The following is a 19158-nucleotide window of genomic DNA, read 5'->3' as shown; positions in this document are numbered from 1 at the left end:
TTTCATGCCCAATTTTTACTTGACTTAAATGTTATTTCGCCAAGATTTTGTTAACTCCCTTGCAATCCAATGCTATTGAACATTTTTCCTTTCTTAACTGTGATTACATTTGCCACCTATGTGCTCATTCATTTATATGCTTTTCTACGTTTTATATGTATTGTTTCCTGACACTATCTCTGATCTCAAATAAAATAAAATTTTATCTCTGTGGTCTTTACATTCTTTTTGCTCCTTGATTTTCATTGCCTCTAAGTTTTATTTTAAGACTTAATTATGCTTTTCCACTTTACCAACTTTGTGGAAATATGATTCCTCATTTAGATGCATTTTGACTGAATAAGCCATAGTCCTAGCATTAAATAATTCTACATTATAATAACATATTAAGAAACATTATAACATATTAAGAAACATTATATAAATAAATTATATGCGTACATACACAGTAGGGATATGTGTAGATTACATACTATATGAATGATACATTTGTAGCCTGCTTCATGTTTAGCGAGAACTTTCAGAGACTGTACCATCTGCTTTTCATGATACTTTATATAGAGGGTCAAGTATGCTGAATGCCCATTTTAGCAATAAGGAAACTGAAGCTTAGGAAGGACTGGCTGAGAGCACACAGGTGGCTCTGTCAACTGCTACATGAACTCGTTTTTTTCCCTACCTAAGTACAATCTTTCCTTCTACTATATTATGCTTCATATCCTTAAACTCCCCATACTCACAGCAGCAATCTCTCTAGAAGAAAAAATTTACAGACAGAGTTCAAGGCTTGCTTATGTAATACAATGTTTAATTCGATAAAATAAATTATTTGCCTTGATATGGGGATTTTTATAGGACTTCACCTGCCACTCAATCTCTTTATGACGTGAAGTGCATAGTATATTACATACTTACGAGGTGTCTAACGTTGTATATATGTGTGGCTCTGAGAACCTGTACCATTATTTGGTTTTTACAAAAATGCTTCTTCGTTTCATTTTCCAAATGTTTTAATTACCAGGCTTCAATTATTTATAAGTGTTTACAAAGAACCTAGGGCATACAAGTAACTCCTCTGAGACCCATGGAGGTTACCAAGCCAAAGCCCAGCCTCTGCCCCTCTCTCCAGCTCTCTGACCTCCTCTCCCAAGACTGTGTCCCCTGCTCCAGGCATACTATTTCCCTGTTCTCACGTAAGCTTACTAGACATACATAGAGGAGAAAGACATGTATCCAAATAACTACATTTGTATAAAGCTCCTCCTCTTTACAAACCTGGTAGGAAATGTCTTGTACATGACAGGAATTAATCTGTTATCACAAATTGAAGTACAAGATGAGGAATAAAAAGGTTCATGCTAAATACTAACCTTCCCCAAAGTGTGAGATATGTACTCCATTAAAGTTAATGCATGGATACTCCTCTAATTACAATAACAAAAGAAAAAAGATCAACTGAGATGCTAATATGTCTTTAATACCTCCAAAACACTTGATAAACTTACTTGTAGCAATGAACAGGTTTTAGGCTCAGAGCCGTTTGTGGGTATGAATACATGGCTAGAAATTTTAAAACACTATTTTGTATTCATTCTTCTATTTATGGTGAATGACACTGATCATATACTTAGGGTTCTGAGTTTTTGAGGGTTTTTGATGTTAGAGATTAAATGCTTATAGAGCATTGATAACACAGGTAATATATAAAAAATTACTATTAATCAACTGTATGCCTAGACTCCTGCATAGCTTCCTATGCAGCCCTCCCAGACAATCCATTACTCTGTCTGAATTTGCATTATTCCATATTAATAATGAGAATAAATATTTTCCTATGTTCACTGAGCCCTCATGCTTCCTATGAAATTCTTGTTCCTGTTAATTTCCCATTTTCTTATTTTGTGGTTTGCATTTTTCTGTAAGTTTCTGGCTGTCTCTTACACAGTTTTGGAAACTATTAATTTTTCTAGTTATATGTGTTATAAATGTGTTTTATAATCCAGTAGCTTTTGTTTTTACTCCCTGTATCATAACTTTTGGTAAACAAATTATTTTTAATGTTGCTGAACATATTTTGTGATTTATATATTGTGTTCTTGTTTACAAAATCATTCCCTTATTGAAGGTGATAAAAATATTCTTTTATTTTTCTAAAAGGTTTATGGTTTTGCCTTTCACACATCTGTCTTTAAACCACCTGGAACTAATTTTTATACATGTTAGTAGAGATTCAATTTTATTTTTATTTTATTCCATATAGATAATGAGTTGAAAACTCTATCCATTTCCCCACTAATGTGCAAAGGCAGTTCTATTCTAGACAGAGTTTTATACACGTAATATCTCTTTTGGAGAAATTTCTGTGTGGTTCTGTGGACCAACACTGCCTCATAATCCTAATTACTGCAGATTTATTAAAAATTGACTAGATAATGGGACAAATATTTTCCATGTCTATTCTTTTGCTTCAAGAGTATCTTTGTCATGTGATTTTTCATTCTTCTACACACGTTTTGAAATCTGCTTATCAAGTTCCAAAAAATAAAAATATAAAAAAATATATTTTAGTAGACAGGCATAGTTGCTCACGCCTGTAATTCCAGCACTTTGGGAGGCCAAGGCGGGAGGATCAGGAGGTCAGGAGTTTGAGACCAGCCTGGCCAACATAGTGAAACCCCATCTCTACTAAAAATACAGAAATTAGCCAGGCATGATGGTATGTGCCCGTGTTCCCAGCTACTCAGGAGGCTGAGGCAGGATAATTACTTGAACCTGGGAGGCAGAGGTTGTGGTGAGCCAAGATTGCACCACTGCACTCCAGATTGGGCAAAAGAGCGAGACTCTGTCTCAGATGTATATATAAAATATATATATAAAAATATAAATTTTCATTGGAATAACACTGAATCTATAGATCAATTTAGAGATAATTGACAGACTTACAGTATTGAGTCTTCTATCCATGAACAAGTTATATCTGATCATTTATTCAGGTCTTTTAAAATATTTCAATAATGTTTTATCATTTTTTCCATAAATGACTTAATATATTTTATAAGACTGATTTCTAACTTTTTCTGCCTATCGTAAATGGGATTATTTTAAAACAAGTATTTTCTGGGTTTTGAATAAAAATCCAGTTGACTTAAATGTGTTGATTTGGTACCCAGCAACTTTGCTAAAGTTTTATTGTAATAGTCTGTCTTTAGATTCTTTGGGTATTGTTTTACAAGCAAACATTACCTGCATATGATAGTATAATCTGTATATTTTCAATTTTTGGCTACCTTTTTTCTAATAGTCAAATTCTTTCTGATTTTATCTTATCTCATTGGCTACATCACCCACCATGCCTTACTAGTAATTTAAAAATATTAATTTCATCAAAATTTCCCCACTAATTATATTGTAAGTATAATATAATCATAATATAGTTACATTATAATTACATTATGTTATAAAAAATAAAATAGTTATATATAACATAACTATTATATAGTATTTATAATTCTTGCTTAAGATAATATTTTAGGTGGGGCACAGTGGCTCAAGCCTCCCAGAACTTTGGGAGGCTGAAGTAGGCGGATCACAAAGTCAGGAGTTCAAGACCAGCCTGATTAACATGGTGAAACTCTGTCTCTATTTTAAAAAATACAAAAATTAGCCAGGCATGGTAGTGCACCCCTGTAATCCTAGACCCGGGAGGTGGAGGTTGCAGTGAGCCAAGACTGCACCACTGTACTCTAGCCTCGGCAACAGAGTGAGACTCCTTCTCAAAAAACCAAAAAAGTAGTATTTTTAAAAGTTTTTATTAGGGTAAGGGAACTCCTGCCTATTCTTACTTTAGTGTTCTTTTTAAATCATGAAAGTATGTTAAATACAGTTTTTCCAGTGACTTTTGAGATAAAAATATAATTTATCTCTTTTAATCTGCTAGTGTGGTAAATTGATTTCCTGATATTGAACCCACCTTGCATTCTTGTGATAAACCTATTTCAGTCATAATACATTCTCATACACGGTAGATTTAACTACTAATACTTTGTTCAAAAATTTAAAATGTAAAATCATGAATAAAATTGGCCTAGATTTCTTTTTTTCAGTATTTTTGTCTGGTTTTGATATCAGGATCATACCAGATTCATTAAATAAAAGATGGTATTTACTCTTTTTGTATTTTCTGGCACATTTTTGAAATAATGCGTATTCTTAGAGGGACTCATATTGAAAGCCACCTGAGCCTAATAGCTTCTTTGGAGAAAAGATTTTCAACGATGTATTAAACTTTTTAAATGTTTATTGAATCATTATACTTCTCTCTTTTTTTCTTGAGCCATGCTTGGTAACAAATTATTCTAAGATTGTTTCTATATACTATAACTTAAATTCTCTACTATTTGTATAAAATTACTCATAGTATTCTTTTTTCTTTTTTATCTTTATTTGGCTTTTTTTGTAAAATTTTATTGGGAAATAACATTACATAAACAGTAGTAATCCTAAGTATACTGCCTGGTGAAATTTCAGATATTATGCACCAGTGTAACCAACACATAGAGAAGATATGAAACACTTCCATCATCCAGGAAATGCCTTGCTTTTCCTTCCCCGTTGATGGCATCCCAGAAGTAACTACTCTGACTTTGATCATCATAGATTAGTTTTGTCCATTCTTAACCTTTACATGAACAAAGTCATTTTGCTCCTCATTCTCTCAAAATATTGCATTCGTTTTTATAGTCATTTTGATACATGTAATGTTTCTCCTATTAGCCTTTTAACTTCTGCAAGTACAAAGTAAGGCTCCCCTTTTCATTATTAATATTATTTACCTCTGGTTCTATTTCCTGATTAATCTCACCAAAAGTTTGTAAATTCTGTCAGTCTTTTGGGAAAACTAACTTTTTACTTTGTTGGGCTTCCTGTTGATCACTGTTTCTTTGTTTACTATTTCATTACTTTTTCTCTTAGCTTTATTGCTTTCTTTCTTTCTACTTTTTATGAGTTTATTTTATTGTACTGTTCTTAAGGTCTTTAGTTGATATATCACAGTGATAGTATGCTTTCCTTATTTTCTAATGTATATTTTTATTTTCTAGCAACTTTCCCTCTAAGTGGGGCATTTAGTTATATCTCAAAACTTTTGAAATGTATTTATCCTTTAGTTTTTAGCATTTTTAATTTCTATTTTTATGCCTTCTTTGTTCAATGCATGTTTTAAACTTTAAAATGTATGGTTTGTAAGATCCTTTTTTCAATTATAACTTACTTGTATTATAGACGGAAAATGTGATTTGTGTGATTCTCAGGTTTTAAGTTTGTTGAGATAAGCTTTATGATAGGAAGCACATGAAGGAGACCAGCTGAGATTTAATATAGTTTGGCCTGGAGAAAGGATGCAGGAGATGCAGATAGAAGAGAAATTACAGAAGAATAATCAATAGCACCTGGGGAGTGATTGCCCTAACAGGTTAGGAGAACAGGAATCGTATAGGAAACAAAGTTTCAGGCAGGAATGACCAGGACAAAGATAAAATACTGAACAAAATGGGAGAAAACGAAATTATAGTTAGAGTTGATTAAAGGGCTAGCAGAAGCTTCAACTGGTAATGTGAAAAGGGAAGCTGAAAATCTAAGACTGGGAGTTCAACAGAGATTGAGAACTAAAGCTTCATATTCGCTTATCTGTATGGGATAACAATGAGGTAATAGGAAACAGGGATTCCTATTTCAGAATAGAAAGGCAGATTAAGAATAGAACCTCTAGAAACATGCACATTTAAAAGGTAATAAAGCATGAAAAGGTTTTTAAAAAGTATAAATAAGGGGAACCAGCTATTCAGGCTTTTTTAAAAGCCATTGGCAAGATTCTTATAATTAAGCTGTTAAATTTCTAGAAATACAAAGTACATATGTACTAGAAAACTACATCTACATCATGTGGTAGGTAGAGCAACACCGTAATAAGAGATCCAGAGATCTAGAATATAGCTTTCACTTTTCTTTCATCATTTAAAATCATCTTGGCTAGATATTTACTAATTTTCATCTTGACAAAATCTCAACCAAAAATGTGAAATGTTCTTCCTAGACAGTTCTACGATGACACAGGATGATTCCAAACTCTTTTGGCCTAGTACCAAAAGGACAAACATTATTATGTGCAATTAGAAATTTGAAATACAAGAACAATCCTATTTTTGAATTTTGTAAGTTCTAAAAGTCACTGTAATTATATGAAAAACGTCAACAAAAGGTCTAGAACTGGAAGTAGGTACAGAAAATCTAGGAATGGTAGATGCAGCAAATGCAACAATGGGGGCAATGCTCAATACCAGATGATCATGGAACTGGGTACAAAGCATGGATGCAAGGCACCTGTTCCCACATTCCACAGCCTGGTACTGATGCCAGGGCTGCTGACTCTCCATTCTACTACTCTGTAGATGGCAAAAAATATTGAATACAACAACAACAATACAGACTGGACTTGGCAGAGTAATTCACTGTATTTCAAGAACATCTTGAATTTTATCAATTTATTTGGTCCTGTAAATTTTCTACTTAATTTTTAAAATACTGTCTCTTTAGAGGGAGCTTAACCCATTTAGTTTTTGCTCTTTGCATATTTAACTTAGCAAAACTTAGTATCATCAATTTGAAATTTGAAAACTTTAAAATATTTTTTATCAATCTATTTTTTTTTTCAGCCTCATATGGAAACTTTGATGAACAGAACAATACAAAAAAGAACTCTGGAACTTAAATAGGTTCTAAATTGTCATCATGTACATTTCCATTTTCCATACAAGAACCATAAAGAAATAATATTGATTCTAAGACACTTAAAACAGATCTTCGTATTAAAGATGAATTTTGGATTGTTACAAACTTGAAGCCTTTTAGTGTATTTTAATATTTTTAGATCAAACCTAACTTTAAAATAGTTTTGGGCAAAATGACCAATATCCATATGTATTAGTAACTAGCTGTACCTGAAAATAAAGTATACACTATATTTTTTTACTCTGAAATACTTACACTATATTCATTTGTTCAACCAACATTTATCGAGCCCTTATGATAAGCTGATGGGCATTCAGAGATAAGAAAGGAGAAGAAGGAAATAAGGCTTTATTTCTTGATACAGAGTCTCACTCTGTTGCCCAGGCTGGAGTACAACGATGCTATCACTGCTCACTGCAGCCTTGAACTCCTGGGCTCAAGCAATCCTCCCACTTCAGCCTCCTGAGTAGCTAGAACTACAGGTGTGCACCGCCACACCTGACTAATGTTTCATTTCTATGGAGACAGGATCTTGCTCTATTGGCCAAGCTGGTCTCAAACTCCTGGCCTCAAATGATCCTCCCACCTCAGTCTCCAAAAGTGCTGGGATTATAGGTGTGAGCCATCATGCTTAGCCCAGTGAACAAATAATGACAATTTTAAAAGAAAATCCTAAGGGGGAGACCACCTTTGATAAGATTTTCAGGAAGGCCCACCTGACAGATGAGAAAACCAGTGGAACAGATAGGCTGCTTGGGGAGAGCAGCTCAGGTGATAAAGTGGGAAAGCAGCACATGTTCAGGACCTGGGCAAAGTAAAGAAGAAAGAGTCACCAGAAGGAAGTGAGAACAGCCTGCCACGGCCAGAGAGCCTATGACCTTGTAAGCTGGTGAGGTGTTGGGGTTCATTTGAGAAAGTGGGAAGCCACGAAAAAATTCTAAGTGACTTCATTTAATTTACAGGTCTGCGCTTCAGCATGAAGAATGGATTGGAAGCAGGGAGAAGATGGAGAGGATCTGTTAGGAAGCTACTGCAGTAACCAGATGAGAAACAATTGCAGCCTACACTAAGATGATGGCTTTGGAGTTGGAAAGAAGTGGATGAGATATTTGAAGATACTTATTGGAGGTGGAATCAACAGTTTTCACTGATGGATTAAACATGGAGAATGAGAGGAAAGGAGTAATCAGGAATGATTCACAGGTTTTTTGCTTGAGTAACTGGATGTAGAGTGGTTCCCTTTACTAAAATGATGGAAGTCTGGAAGAGGAAAACATTTCAGGAGAGAGAACCAGGAGTTTAGTGTATACATAAGATACTTCAGATATCCAAAAGAGACACAAATGGAAAAGGCAAGCTGTGCACAGAACACAGTAACATAAACAAAGAGAAGGTTTGGGCTAGAATATAAATATGGACATTCTTGGCCCAGAGAATTACAGCCACGTGAATAGATGAGCTGCCCAAAGGGCGCCAAGGGTGAGCCACAAAGAATTTCTGCACTTTCAGAATAAGCACAGAAAAAGTCTCTAAAGGTAGAAGTAGGAAGAAAGCTGGAAGAGGGAATGTCATGAGGTCAGATAGAGCATGTCAAGGAAAGAGCTATCTCTTCTGCCTAATGTTACGGAGACGACAAGAACAGAAAGGCTTTTTCCCCAACTTGGAGACCACTGGCAGCCTTATTAGAAGCAATGACGACTTCTTTGGGAAAGCAGGCCTTGAGGTGGACGTGAGATAAAACAGAAGACTAGAATGTATTCACATTATCTAAGACAGAGGCTCACATCTGTAATCCAAGCACGTTGGTAGGTGTAGGTGGGAGGATCACTTGAGCCCAGGAGTTTGAGTAACAGCCTGGGTAACATAAGGAGACCCTGTCTCTACAAAAAAAAAAAAAAAATTAAAAAAGAAATTAGCTGGGTGTGATGGTATACACCTGTAGTCCAAGGTTATTTGTGAGGCTGAGGCAGGTGTATAGAGTCCAGGAGGTCAAGGCTGCAGTGAGTCACGATGGCACTCAGCCCATGTGAAAGAGCCTTGTCTCTAAATAAATAAATAAGTAAATAAAATCTATAGACAGAACTTTGATGAACTATTGTTTCATCAAAGATGATAAAATAATATTTTGAATCCAAAGGGGGTAAAACATATGAATTGCAATTCTATGGCCAACACATAGCTTCCAGGTTCGTTGCTGGACAAAGGTTTCCTGCAGGAAAAATCTAGGTGACCAGTTGTCCCGCAAAAATAAGGAGATATTCTGGGAAGGCCACCAGGCACATGCAAGCTCACAGCATGACACCCATGCAGTGAGGCATTTGTGTACCATGAGCCTGGCCCTGTCAGAGGTACTAGGAATATGAGACTGAGTAAGTGCTTGCCCCAGGAAATTAATCATAGGAAAAGACTAACAGATAATCATCAAGCAGTGTAACAATTTTCACATTGTATTTACTCCCTATTATCCGCACAGGGCATCGAAGGGATAGGGAGATGCTTGGAATGAAGAGTCAGGCTCATAGGCGGCCTTCTAGAATAGCTGATCTCCAAAGAAAGGACAAGCTAGACAGATTGCTGGAAGGTGGAAGACAGTCAAGAGGAGAGAGGTTATTTGGGGAGAAGGAACAGGACAGCCTCAGTAAGACACAGAGGCAATATGCTATCTGTGGTTAATTAAAGTGCTTCCAATTATAGAACAAGGAGAAGGTAGGAAAAAGAAGGGAAAGCCGAAACCTGAAGGGTCTTGTATTTCACAATAAAAGGAGTATTCTATCATCCTACCGGGATGAAGATGCAGAACACTTAAAATGTTTCAAACAGGAAGGGACGTGCTAGACAGATTTGTGTTTAAATGGATGGTTTCGGCAGTGGTGTGGAGATGTATTTGAAAATGATGAGACTCGAGAAGGACCAAATGAGGCTGCTCCAGTTGTTTAGAAAAGATGATCAGAGACTGAACTTAAAATGTGGTAAGGTCATGGTGGGAGGAGTTGATTCAAGAAAAACAGCTGGTGGGTGCAGTGGCTCATGCCTGTAATCCCAGCACTTTGGGAGGTCAAGGCAGGATAAGCACTTGAGCCCAGCCTGGGCAACATAGTGAGACCTCGAGCCCACTTAAAAAAAAAAATAGCAAGACACGGTGGTGCACACCTGTATAGTCCCAGCTACTCTGGAGGCTGAGCCAGGAGGATTGCTCAGGAAGTTGAGGCTGCAGTGAGCCGTGATCCCACTACTGTACTCGAGCCTGGGCCACAGAGTGAAACCCTGTCTCAAAGAAAAAAAACAAAAAAGAAAAGAAGTAGTTGACACTCAACGCAGGTTTGAACTCTGTGGATCTATTTACATGTGGATTTCTACCTCTGCCACTCCTAAGACAGCAAGACCAAACCCTCCTTTTCTTTCTCTTCCACAGTCTATGTAACATGAAGACAATGAAGATGAAGACCTTTATGATACTCCACTTCAACCTAATGAACAGATTTTCTCTTCCTTATGACTTTAATAGCATTTTCTTTTCTCTGGTTTACTTTATTGTAAGAATACAGTATGTAATACATATAATTAACAAAATATGTGTTAACTGTTTATGTTATCGGTAAGTAGGCTATTAGTAGTTAAGTTTTGAGGGAGTAAAAGTTCCATGCAGAATTTCAACCGAGTGAAGGATCAGTGCCTCTATCTCCTGGGAGGTTCAAGAGTCAACTGTACATATGAACTGCAGTCAAGATGGCTTATAACCAAATGACGCAGAGTAGAAAGGAAGTGACTGAGAAGATCAATGGACCTATAGGTGAAATCAAAAACCCAAGAAAAAATGCAGGTTTAGCGAAAAGGTGCTGAGTGCGATTTGGGACCCACTGAGTTTGAAGTTCAAGGGAACATGTGAGTGGATATATGGAGCAGGCAGCTGTTTATGAGTCTGAAGCTTAGTGCAAAGATGTGAGTTGGAGACACCATTGTTTTTTAAAATTAGCTTCAGCCTGGGCACAGTGGCTTACACCTGTAATCCCAGCACTTTGGGAGGCTGAGGCAGGCGGATTGCTTAAGCCCAGGAATTCAAGACCAGCTTGGGCAACATGGCAAGCTGGTCTTGAACTCCTCATGGCAAGCTTGTCTCTACAAAAAACACAAAAAATTAGCCAGGCATGGTGGCACGAGCTTGTGGTCCCAGCTACCCAAGAGGCTGAGGTAGGAAGATCACCTGAGCCCAGGAGGTCAAGGCTGCAGTGAGCCATGATTGGGCCACTGCACTCTGGCCTGGGTGATAGAGTGAGACCTTGTCTCAAATAAATAAATAAATGAATAATAAAATAAAATTAGCTTCATTGAGGTGTAATCCCCATAAATTCCACATAAAATAATAAACCAACCTTAAATCTGGCAAGTTCTGATAAATGCATGCACAATCACATAATCACCACAGGCATCATGATACAGAGTGTTTCCGTCAGCCTCCAAAAGTCCCCTTCTGTCCCTTGGAGACACTATTTGGAGAGCGGTCAATAAAAGGTGATCATTTAAGCTCTGAGAGTGAAGGAGGCCCCATGGAGGGGATATGCAGACTGAGAGCAAGGAGGGAGAAACGCACCTACAGGAAGGGGCTAGCGAAAGAAGGAGGCCGCAGGGCGTCCACAGAGGTACCCAGTAAGCCAAGAAGGAAGGCAGAGGTCCTATAAACATGGACTGGCCAACAGTGGCAACTGTTTAGAGACAATAATAACTAAGATATACTATTTTTTTTTCTTTAAGTACATTGCATTGGTTAATTAGGCCAGAAGAGCCCTTGGAGTCAGTTGCAGTAAATTGATGAATGCGGAAGATCCTGTGCAATGGGTGAGGGAACTGAAGGAGAGAAAGAAGACAGGAATACCAAGAGGATGCTGTAGAAAGACTGGAATTCGACTGCAGCTAGGGGAAAGTGCCCTGGGATTGTGGAAAGACAATCCTGGACCTGGAGTTAGGACCTGGACTCTTGCTCCTTGCCTACCCTTGACTGGCTGTGCGATCTTAGACAATCCTCTATTTACCCAGGCCTGTTTCCTTGTCTGTAAAATAGAGAGGCTGAGTCAGATGGTCTATACCGTTCCTTCTACTTTGATTCTGTGGCACCCTATGCACGTCTCACAACATGGAGATCATGAAGCTAATGGTAACACTGGCAAGAGCAATTTCAATGAACTGGTGGGAATGGTATGAATTGAAATGTGAATAAACAGTCCCTCCAGGAAACCTGACTATGAAGCACACTAGAAAAAGGAGGCAGAAGAACATGTGTTTTCAGTATCTACTGTAGAACTTCAAAGTCATGAGACAACATTTTGAGGTCCAGATGGGGCAGCCCCTGACTAGAGAGCCGGGCCAGTGCCCACAAACTCCAGAAGAACGAACATTTATTAGACACACAGTAAATGTCAATAACTCCGCAAAGTGCTCCATGTGTGGAAAAAGCTAGAGGGCCAATGTTCTTCCTGTCCCCAATTAATCTTACCATCTCTGGAATCATTTATTGTGGATTATGTGTAAATTTGTATCACATTCAACCTTTGAGGAGCAAAAAAAAAAAAAAAGATTCTCCAAAATATTTTATTCAAAACAAAATATTCACTGCAAATTTAGATTAATAATCTGAGGATTGCGGCACAAAGAAAATATTTTTCACAAAATCAGAAAGCATTAGGCAGAAGAAATGGGATTCATAATCAGATCTGTCTTCAATTTCAAATCTCCCTATTACATCAGCTACTGACTATTATCCTTCTTTTCGTGTTGCACACCTTGTTTTTCATCCATTTTTTTGATTGCAGGGTTTTATATAGTATTTATCCTTCCCAGACTTATATTTAAGTTTAAATCCCTTTTAATTAGGTATCCTAGTCTCAATCAAATAATACTCTTTACAGTCTTTGAAAGATGTACACAAATATTTATCAATATTCTAAGTCATGGTCCAGAAAAATCTAACCTTGTTCTTGACCATAGCTATGTATCCAGGTTTTATTATCTACTGTGATTTTCTTTTCACTCCTGAAGTCTCAAGCCTCAGCCAAAAGAAGAGATGAAAATACCACCTATGTTGCTAAATCCTTCAATTCCTACCTAGGGCATATAAGTCAAAAGACAGATGTCACATTTCTTTTCGTGATAAAATTTATTCCTACATGATATACCTGTCTTTTGACAAAGACTTAGATAATAACATTTCATTTTACCTAATCTGGAGAAAATGCACAAACTACTCCAAATGAGAACTTATAGAAATTTAACTTGGCTAACAAAGAATGTGAACAACAAATGAATATTTATTTTATATTTTTCTTGCTGACACATTATTTTTAGGCTTCTTTTTGTAGAACTTCGTGTACATTTAGTCAATTTTCTACATCAGTTCAAAAAATATGGTCTACTGTATATTTTTAATTGTAGAGGTTATCACATAAAATTTTATAACTTAAATAGAATGATGAATTAAAAAACGGCGATAGTAATGATAATGACAATGTTGAACAAATCAGTGAACTTTTGAGGCACAAAAGAAATATATGAAACTGAATCCTAATATCTGGTCAATTAAGCACATCACTCTAAGCTCTTAGTAATCAGGTTTAATAGGGAGGTACATGTCTGCATAGTCATTTTTGACCCTTAGTCACTAGGTGCTTTAAAGATGCAATTGTAAAACTTAAGTATGTTAAAAAAATATTTGAGGTATTATCCTATGTAAGTGCAGGATAAAGATAAGCTTTCTAAATATCACTAAGATTTTACGTATAATTCAAGCCTTAATGATAAATTCTCCTGATCAAGTAACTCTAACCAACTTAATGGGTAAATACTATTTATATGTCCTTATTCATTTTTGAAATATTTCTTCTTAGATGGTATTATAATATATAGCAATTTATAAATATCAGAAAATACAAACCATGAACAGATAAGAAGAAACAGGCATATACCCTTTCATAAACAATCCACTAAGAAACAAGAGTCCAGCTTTGCTTCATTTAAAATGCACAAGCACCACCACAATCACACACACACACACACAAACGCAAAAATTTAACTCACCCTTAACACATTTTTAAAATTACACATGAATATCAGTCTCTTGTAGGTATATGTTAAGCATTACAAAATAAAAACAAAGAAGAGTAATTTTGTGCCTTACTCTTTTAAGAATTCTCATTCAAAAACATGTAAATGCAGGAGACATTTTTGGGACAACTGAGGAAATCTAAATATGAACTTCTTACAGATACTCTTAAGAATACTTCCATAAGCATTATGAAATGACGTAATTTTTTTTAATTTAGTGAATTGCTTTAGCTAATGATGTCATAATTGAGCCAAAAAATACCCTTATTCTTAGGAGATGTCATGATACCTGCAACTTTCTTTCATGTATCTCAGGTTGATTTTAAAAAGGGTGCAGAGAGAGAGAGAACACAACAAAATATTCTTATCTGGGATTCCCATACACAGGCACACATACATGTTCATTGTGTTAATCTTTTAACTTTTCTACGGGCTTAAAAAATTTCAAAGTAAAAACTTGAAAAACCCTCATTTCATATGATTTTAACTACTAATATTTGTTTCACAAGAAACAATTTGATCCAATCCATGAGCTATGAGCCATTATCCAAGCTATGTTCTTCCAGCTGTCCTCAGCAGTTCGAAAGGATTTCATGTATTTAAATGAGAGAAAAGTGCAGATTTACTCGGGGAAGGAAGAAGGGAAAGTGGCTTCAAAGTTTGGGAGTTTGCCTGCCACATAGATGCCACATTTTGTGAGGCCAGGCTCTGTCTCAGTCTTCTCAGTCCTCCCCTGCCAGCTGACTGATGGCTATCTGCAGGGAGCCACAGGGGGGCCTCCACTGGGGTGTGAGTGCAGAGACAAGATAAGGAAAATGCAGTCACCCCAAACTGAAGGGAGAAGGATCTCCCAGGGGTTTTCATTTGGATGGATCTCCAGATAGGGGCAGGTAGGGAAGTGGAAAGAGCTATTAGAAACCAGGTGATAAAGCATAAAGAAATATTAAAATGAGCCATCCTCTGCTCAGCTTCTTAGAAATGATGACTTAGGAAATTATTTCATTGTAAATGAACTTGTTTCTTGTACTCATCATGGCAAAGAAAGCATAAAACTACTCTGAAACTAGGGGAAAAAACCCCACGTATTAATTTTGAAACCCAGAGTAAGTCTCAAACTCAGGGATAGTGTCTTTAAACAGAATAATGGGCATGTGGTGCTTAATAAATGTAGGGGTTTTAAAAACCCTGTTGTGAGGAAGTATTTTCCTCACTACCCAGAAGACAAAGGAAAACAGTGAGTGTTGACAACATGGTGTTAAAAAGCCACCCCTACCCAATTTGTTATCCCCAAATATATATATTCTTTTTAATTTACTCTAAGCCAGCATGTTGGCTCATAGCATCTTACTTTTGTGTCATTATCTCTCTGCCATACACACAAGTCATGGCTGGGGATTTCAATTCACGGTGATACTATGCTGAGATTCCAGATCTCAGTAGTGTTGGCATAAGCGCTGGTCTCTTCAGTCATAGAGAAGACAATATCCTAGGGAGACTGGAATTAGTCCTATTTTGCACCATTCAAGCCAAAATGCTGCTTATCAAGAAGCAAGTAATTGCTAGCTAATGGCTATGAGGGAAAAAAAAAAAAAACATTGCATTTCAATCTAAGTATCTTTTGGCCCATGACAATAAATAAAGCTGTGGAGAGTGTAAACATAAAGTAGGGACCGTTTCTTGAGGAGGTTAAATAGCAAACATTAAAAAAGGCGAGTTACCTCATCTGACTGGGAGGGACTGATTCTGGGCATTGGTGATACTTGGGGCGTTTTCAACTGTGTGCTGTTGCTGTCTGGCACAAGCTCTCGGTGGACGGTTTGGATGTGGTTCTGGAGTTCATTTTCAGACTCAAACTTAACGTTGCAGCTAGAGCAACGCGTCTTCAGTCCCCCCACCTTGCCTTTCCCCTCAATGGCACTCAGATTCTCATTCTGGCCCAAGCCTGGTCTATTCGTGCCGGGAGGGACATTGATGCCTGGGCTGGCGCTTTTACTGAGATTCACGCAGCCAGCACACAGACCATATGGCAGGCCATTGATGTCAAGTTTCACCAGATCTTGCTTGGAACGGAATTCTTTGAGGCAAGATGCACACTTGTACAGTTTTTGGACGTGCTGGCCACGCCCTGTGGTCTGAACTGCAGACCCATTCCCTGTCTTTTGCATGTGGAATGTCCCATGGATTTTGAGTTCCAAGGTGGAGGTCACTGTCTGCATGCACACCACGCAGCGAAAGCCCGTCAGGGAATTCCTCAAGTCAGGGTGCATTTGGCAATGCTCTAAAAACTCCTCTTCACTCTGGAGAGGCATCTTGCAAATCCGGCAGTTTCCAGTATCAAGACTCTTACTATGCGTGACTTTGTGTTCAGTAAGAGTTAAAAGGGAGGGAAACCGCTCTCCGCAAATAGGGCACATGTAGTGTTTGACAGGGCCTAGGTGGGTCTGCATATGTTCACGGAGGCCATTTTCGGAGAAGAAGGTTCGAGAGCACACGTTGCACTTGTAATTCCCTTTAATGAGCTCAGCTTTCTTTTTCACGATGGCACTTTCTCCAGGTCTGATGTTGTGGTCTCGCAGCTGGTGATTCTGCAGCAAAGTTTCCATAGTGTAGGCTGCCCCGCAAATGTCACAGCCGTACATAGGCTCAGAGGTGTCAACATCTTCTTCGCTCCCATCGTGACTGTTGTGGGACTCCTGGCTGTTGGTCAGCAGAGTCTGCAGCTCCACTTCCTCTTTCTGCACTTGCTCAGAAGCTCCATTTGTTCCACAGTTGGGTGTCTTGGTTTCGAATACACAATGTTTTTCTCGCAAGTGTTTTTCTAGCAAAATGATTGCATGGAAGGCTTTGCTACAGAATTTGCAGTTGTACTTCTTACTGTGAGTGGTGATGTGGCATTGCAGCTCCACCTCAGTGCCAAAGGACTCACCACAGAAAATGCACTTATGCACTTTCCCTTGGTTTTCCAGGTGGTTGTGTTTCACATGGAGCTGCAAGTCAGTCTCGTTGCGGAAATCCCAGTTGCAAGATGTGCACCTATAGACTTTCTTTTCATTACTGTGCTTCACAGCCAAGTGGAGCTGAATGGACACTTTGGAGTCAAAAACTTCCTGGCAGAGGGTGCAGCGAAAGAAGACGAACGTGTGCATGTCCAGCAGGTGTTTCTGAAGGTCATCCACCGATGTGAATTGCTTGTCACAACTCTCACAGATGTAATATGTTGAGGTGATCATAAAGTGAATGGTAACATGCTTCAGCAAGGATTCTTGGTTGGGGAATTCCTTGTTGCACTGAGGACAGGTCAATTTTGGAAGCACAGTGTCGAGATGAGTTTTTAGGTGAGTCTGAAAGCTGTCTAGGGATGTGTACTTAGCACCACACTGATTACAGATATATTCTCCGGCTGGACGCGCAGGTGCACCTCCTACTCCCTGCATCATCTTAAGAGATGTCTGCTCTATGGCCACAGGAGATAAGGGGCTTAAGGCCCTGGATTTCTTCCCATTGTGGATATAATTCAGGGCCAAGGGAATGTTTTTATGATTCTCTTTGATATGCTTGTTCAGTTTAAGAACACTGTTGAATATTGGCGAATTTGTACAATAGGAACAAGAATAGACTTCTACTACTGGTTCCTTGGGAGTCCCAAGCACTGGAGACCCAAATCGGGAGCCACTGAGATCACAATGGACCTGTCTTATATGCTCTTCAAGGGAAGAGTCAGTGAGAAACCCCATATAGCAATGGGGACAAAAGAATGCATTACTATCTTTAGCTGCAGGGTTTGCAAATCCATGAGAACATCGGATGTGTTCCTGAAGGGTGTTGAGGTCGTTAACAACTTCAGAACAGAAGTTACACTGGTAGACAATGGCAGGCATGGCAGAAACAATCAGTCCTGGGTCCTGAGCTTCATGCACTTGCTTAAGATGTTCATTTAGGTTATAGAGTGAGGGCAGGACCTCCAAGCAATACTGACAAATATGGGCCTGTTCTGGCTTATCTAAGTGCATAGTTTTCAGGTGAATCTGCAGAACTGCAAGACTTGAAAATAACTGCTTGTTGCAGTAAATACAGCTGTAGGTCACTTTTGCTTGTTTACTTGAGGGACCAGTCATGTCAGGGGTTTGTTGAGCGGCCCTCTTCCTCCCTCGACTCTTTGGGATGGGCGGGGCAGCTTCCACCATGGTTGAGCTGTCCACTGAGAGGTTGGAATCTGGAGTCGTGCTGGACACGGAGGTGTAGCCCACCGTGACCAGGGAAGGGCTGTTGCTGTGATTGCACGACTCAGGTTGCTGGTGACTGTCCATGTGGCTGTACAGTTCCTCAACTGTGTGGAAACTCTCAGAACAAATGCTGCATGAGTTCTTCTTCTCCCCACCATGCACCTGCTCCATGTGGTTCAGGAGGGAGGTCTCCTCTACAAAGAGCTCGTGGCAGTAGACACACTGGAGGGCCGCTCGGTCCTCGTTTGGGGAGCATTCGGGGTGGCACTCTGCAATGTGTTTTTGGAGGTCTTCTGGGAAGTCAAAGCCTTCCTCACACTGACTGCACTTCTGAGTGTCCTTCATCTTCCAGTCCTCCATCCTGGAACCGGACTGGGAGCCGTCCTTGTTCCTCTCGTGAACCTGCATGTGTCCGTGTAAGGAACTAGAGGACAGGAACCCACGGCGACAAATGGCACATTTATATGGCTTGTTGGATGTGTGAGTCTTTAAGTGGATCTTCAAGTGATCACTTCTGGAAAATGCAGCATCACATTCACTGCAGTGGTACTTCTTGTCCCCGGTGTGGAGTTTTATATGGCGATCTCGGCTACGCTTGTGTTTGAACAGCCTACTGCAGTAGGTGCATTTGAAAGGCAGTTTGTCGCTGTGACTCTGCTCATGGTGCTTTAGGTAGCTGAGGCGGCTAAATGACTTGTCACAGAATTGACATGGGTATGGAAGCCCAGGACCACCTTCTTCCTCTCCAAAATCACAACCTTCTCCATGGCTAGGGGAAGTCTGATCCTTGCTAGAAGGTGAGGAAGCTGGCCAAGAGCAAGTTGGATCATCTTCAACATCCACTCCATCTGCAACAAGAAGCAATGACACATTTCATCTGATATGTTGAGATTGAAGAGTGAGTTTACCATACCATTTCAACCAGCACACAGAATTGGGCCCTCCTGAACCTTTCAAGAAAAAAAAAATGAAAGAGAGAATACTTGAGTGAGACATTTTCAAATCTGAGCCCAAAGCACTTATTCTGCATTTACTTTTTTGTTGAATTGTAAAATAT

The 19158-nt window shown here is 38.6% G+C and overlaps 1 protein-coding gene across 3 annotated transcripts in view; it reads right to left on the bottom strand.

Annotated features, from left to right (window-relative positions):
* The window catches only part of ZNF521 (zinc finger protein 521), a 294256-nt gene that overhangs the window by 148080 nt on the left and 127018 nt on the right, over positions 1-19158 (bottom strand). For all 3 annotated transcript variants that reach the window (XM_021673901.2, XM_021673903.2, XM_021673902.2), the window contains one exon: positions 15597-18949. In XM_021673901.2, coding sequence (XP_021529576.1) covers positions 15597-18949 — 3353 coding nt within the window. The remainder of the gene's footprint in view (positions 1-15596; positions 18950-19158) is intronic.

This window comes from Aotus nancymaae, unplaced genomic scaffold (genome assembly GCF_030222135.1).
Source record: "Aotus nancymaae isolate 86718 unplaced genomic scaffold, 86718_ANA_hifiasm-v0.15.2.pri h1tg000020l, whole genome shotgun sequence".
NCBI lineage: Eukaryota > Metazoa > Chordata > Mammalia > Primates > Aotidae > Aotus > Aotus nancymaae.
This window is presented reverse-complemented; position numbering and strand designations above follow the sequence as displayed.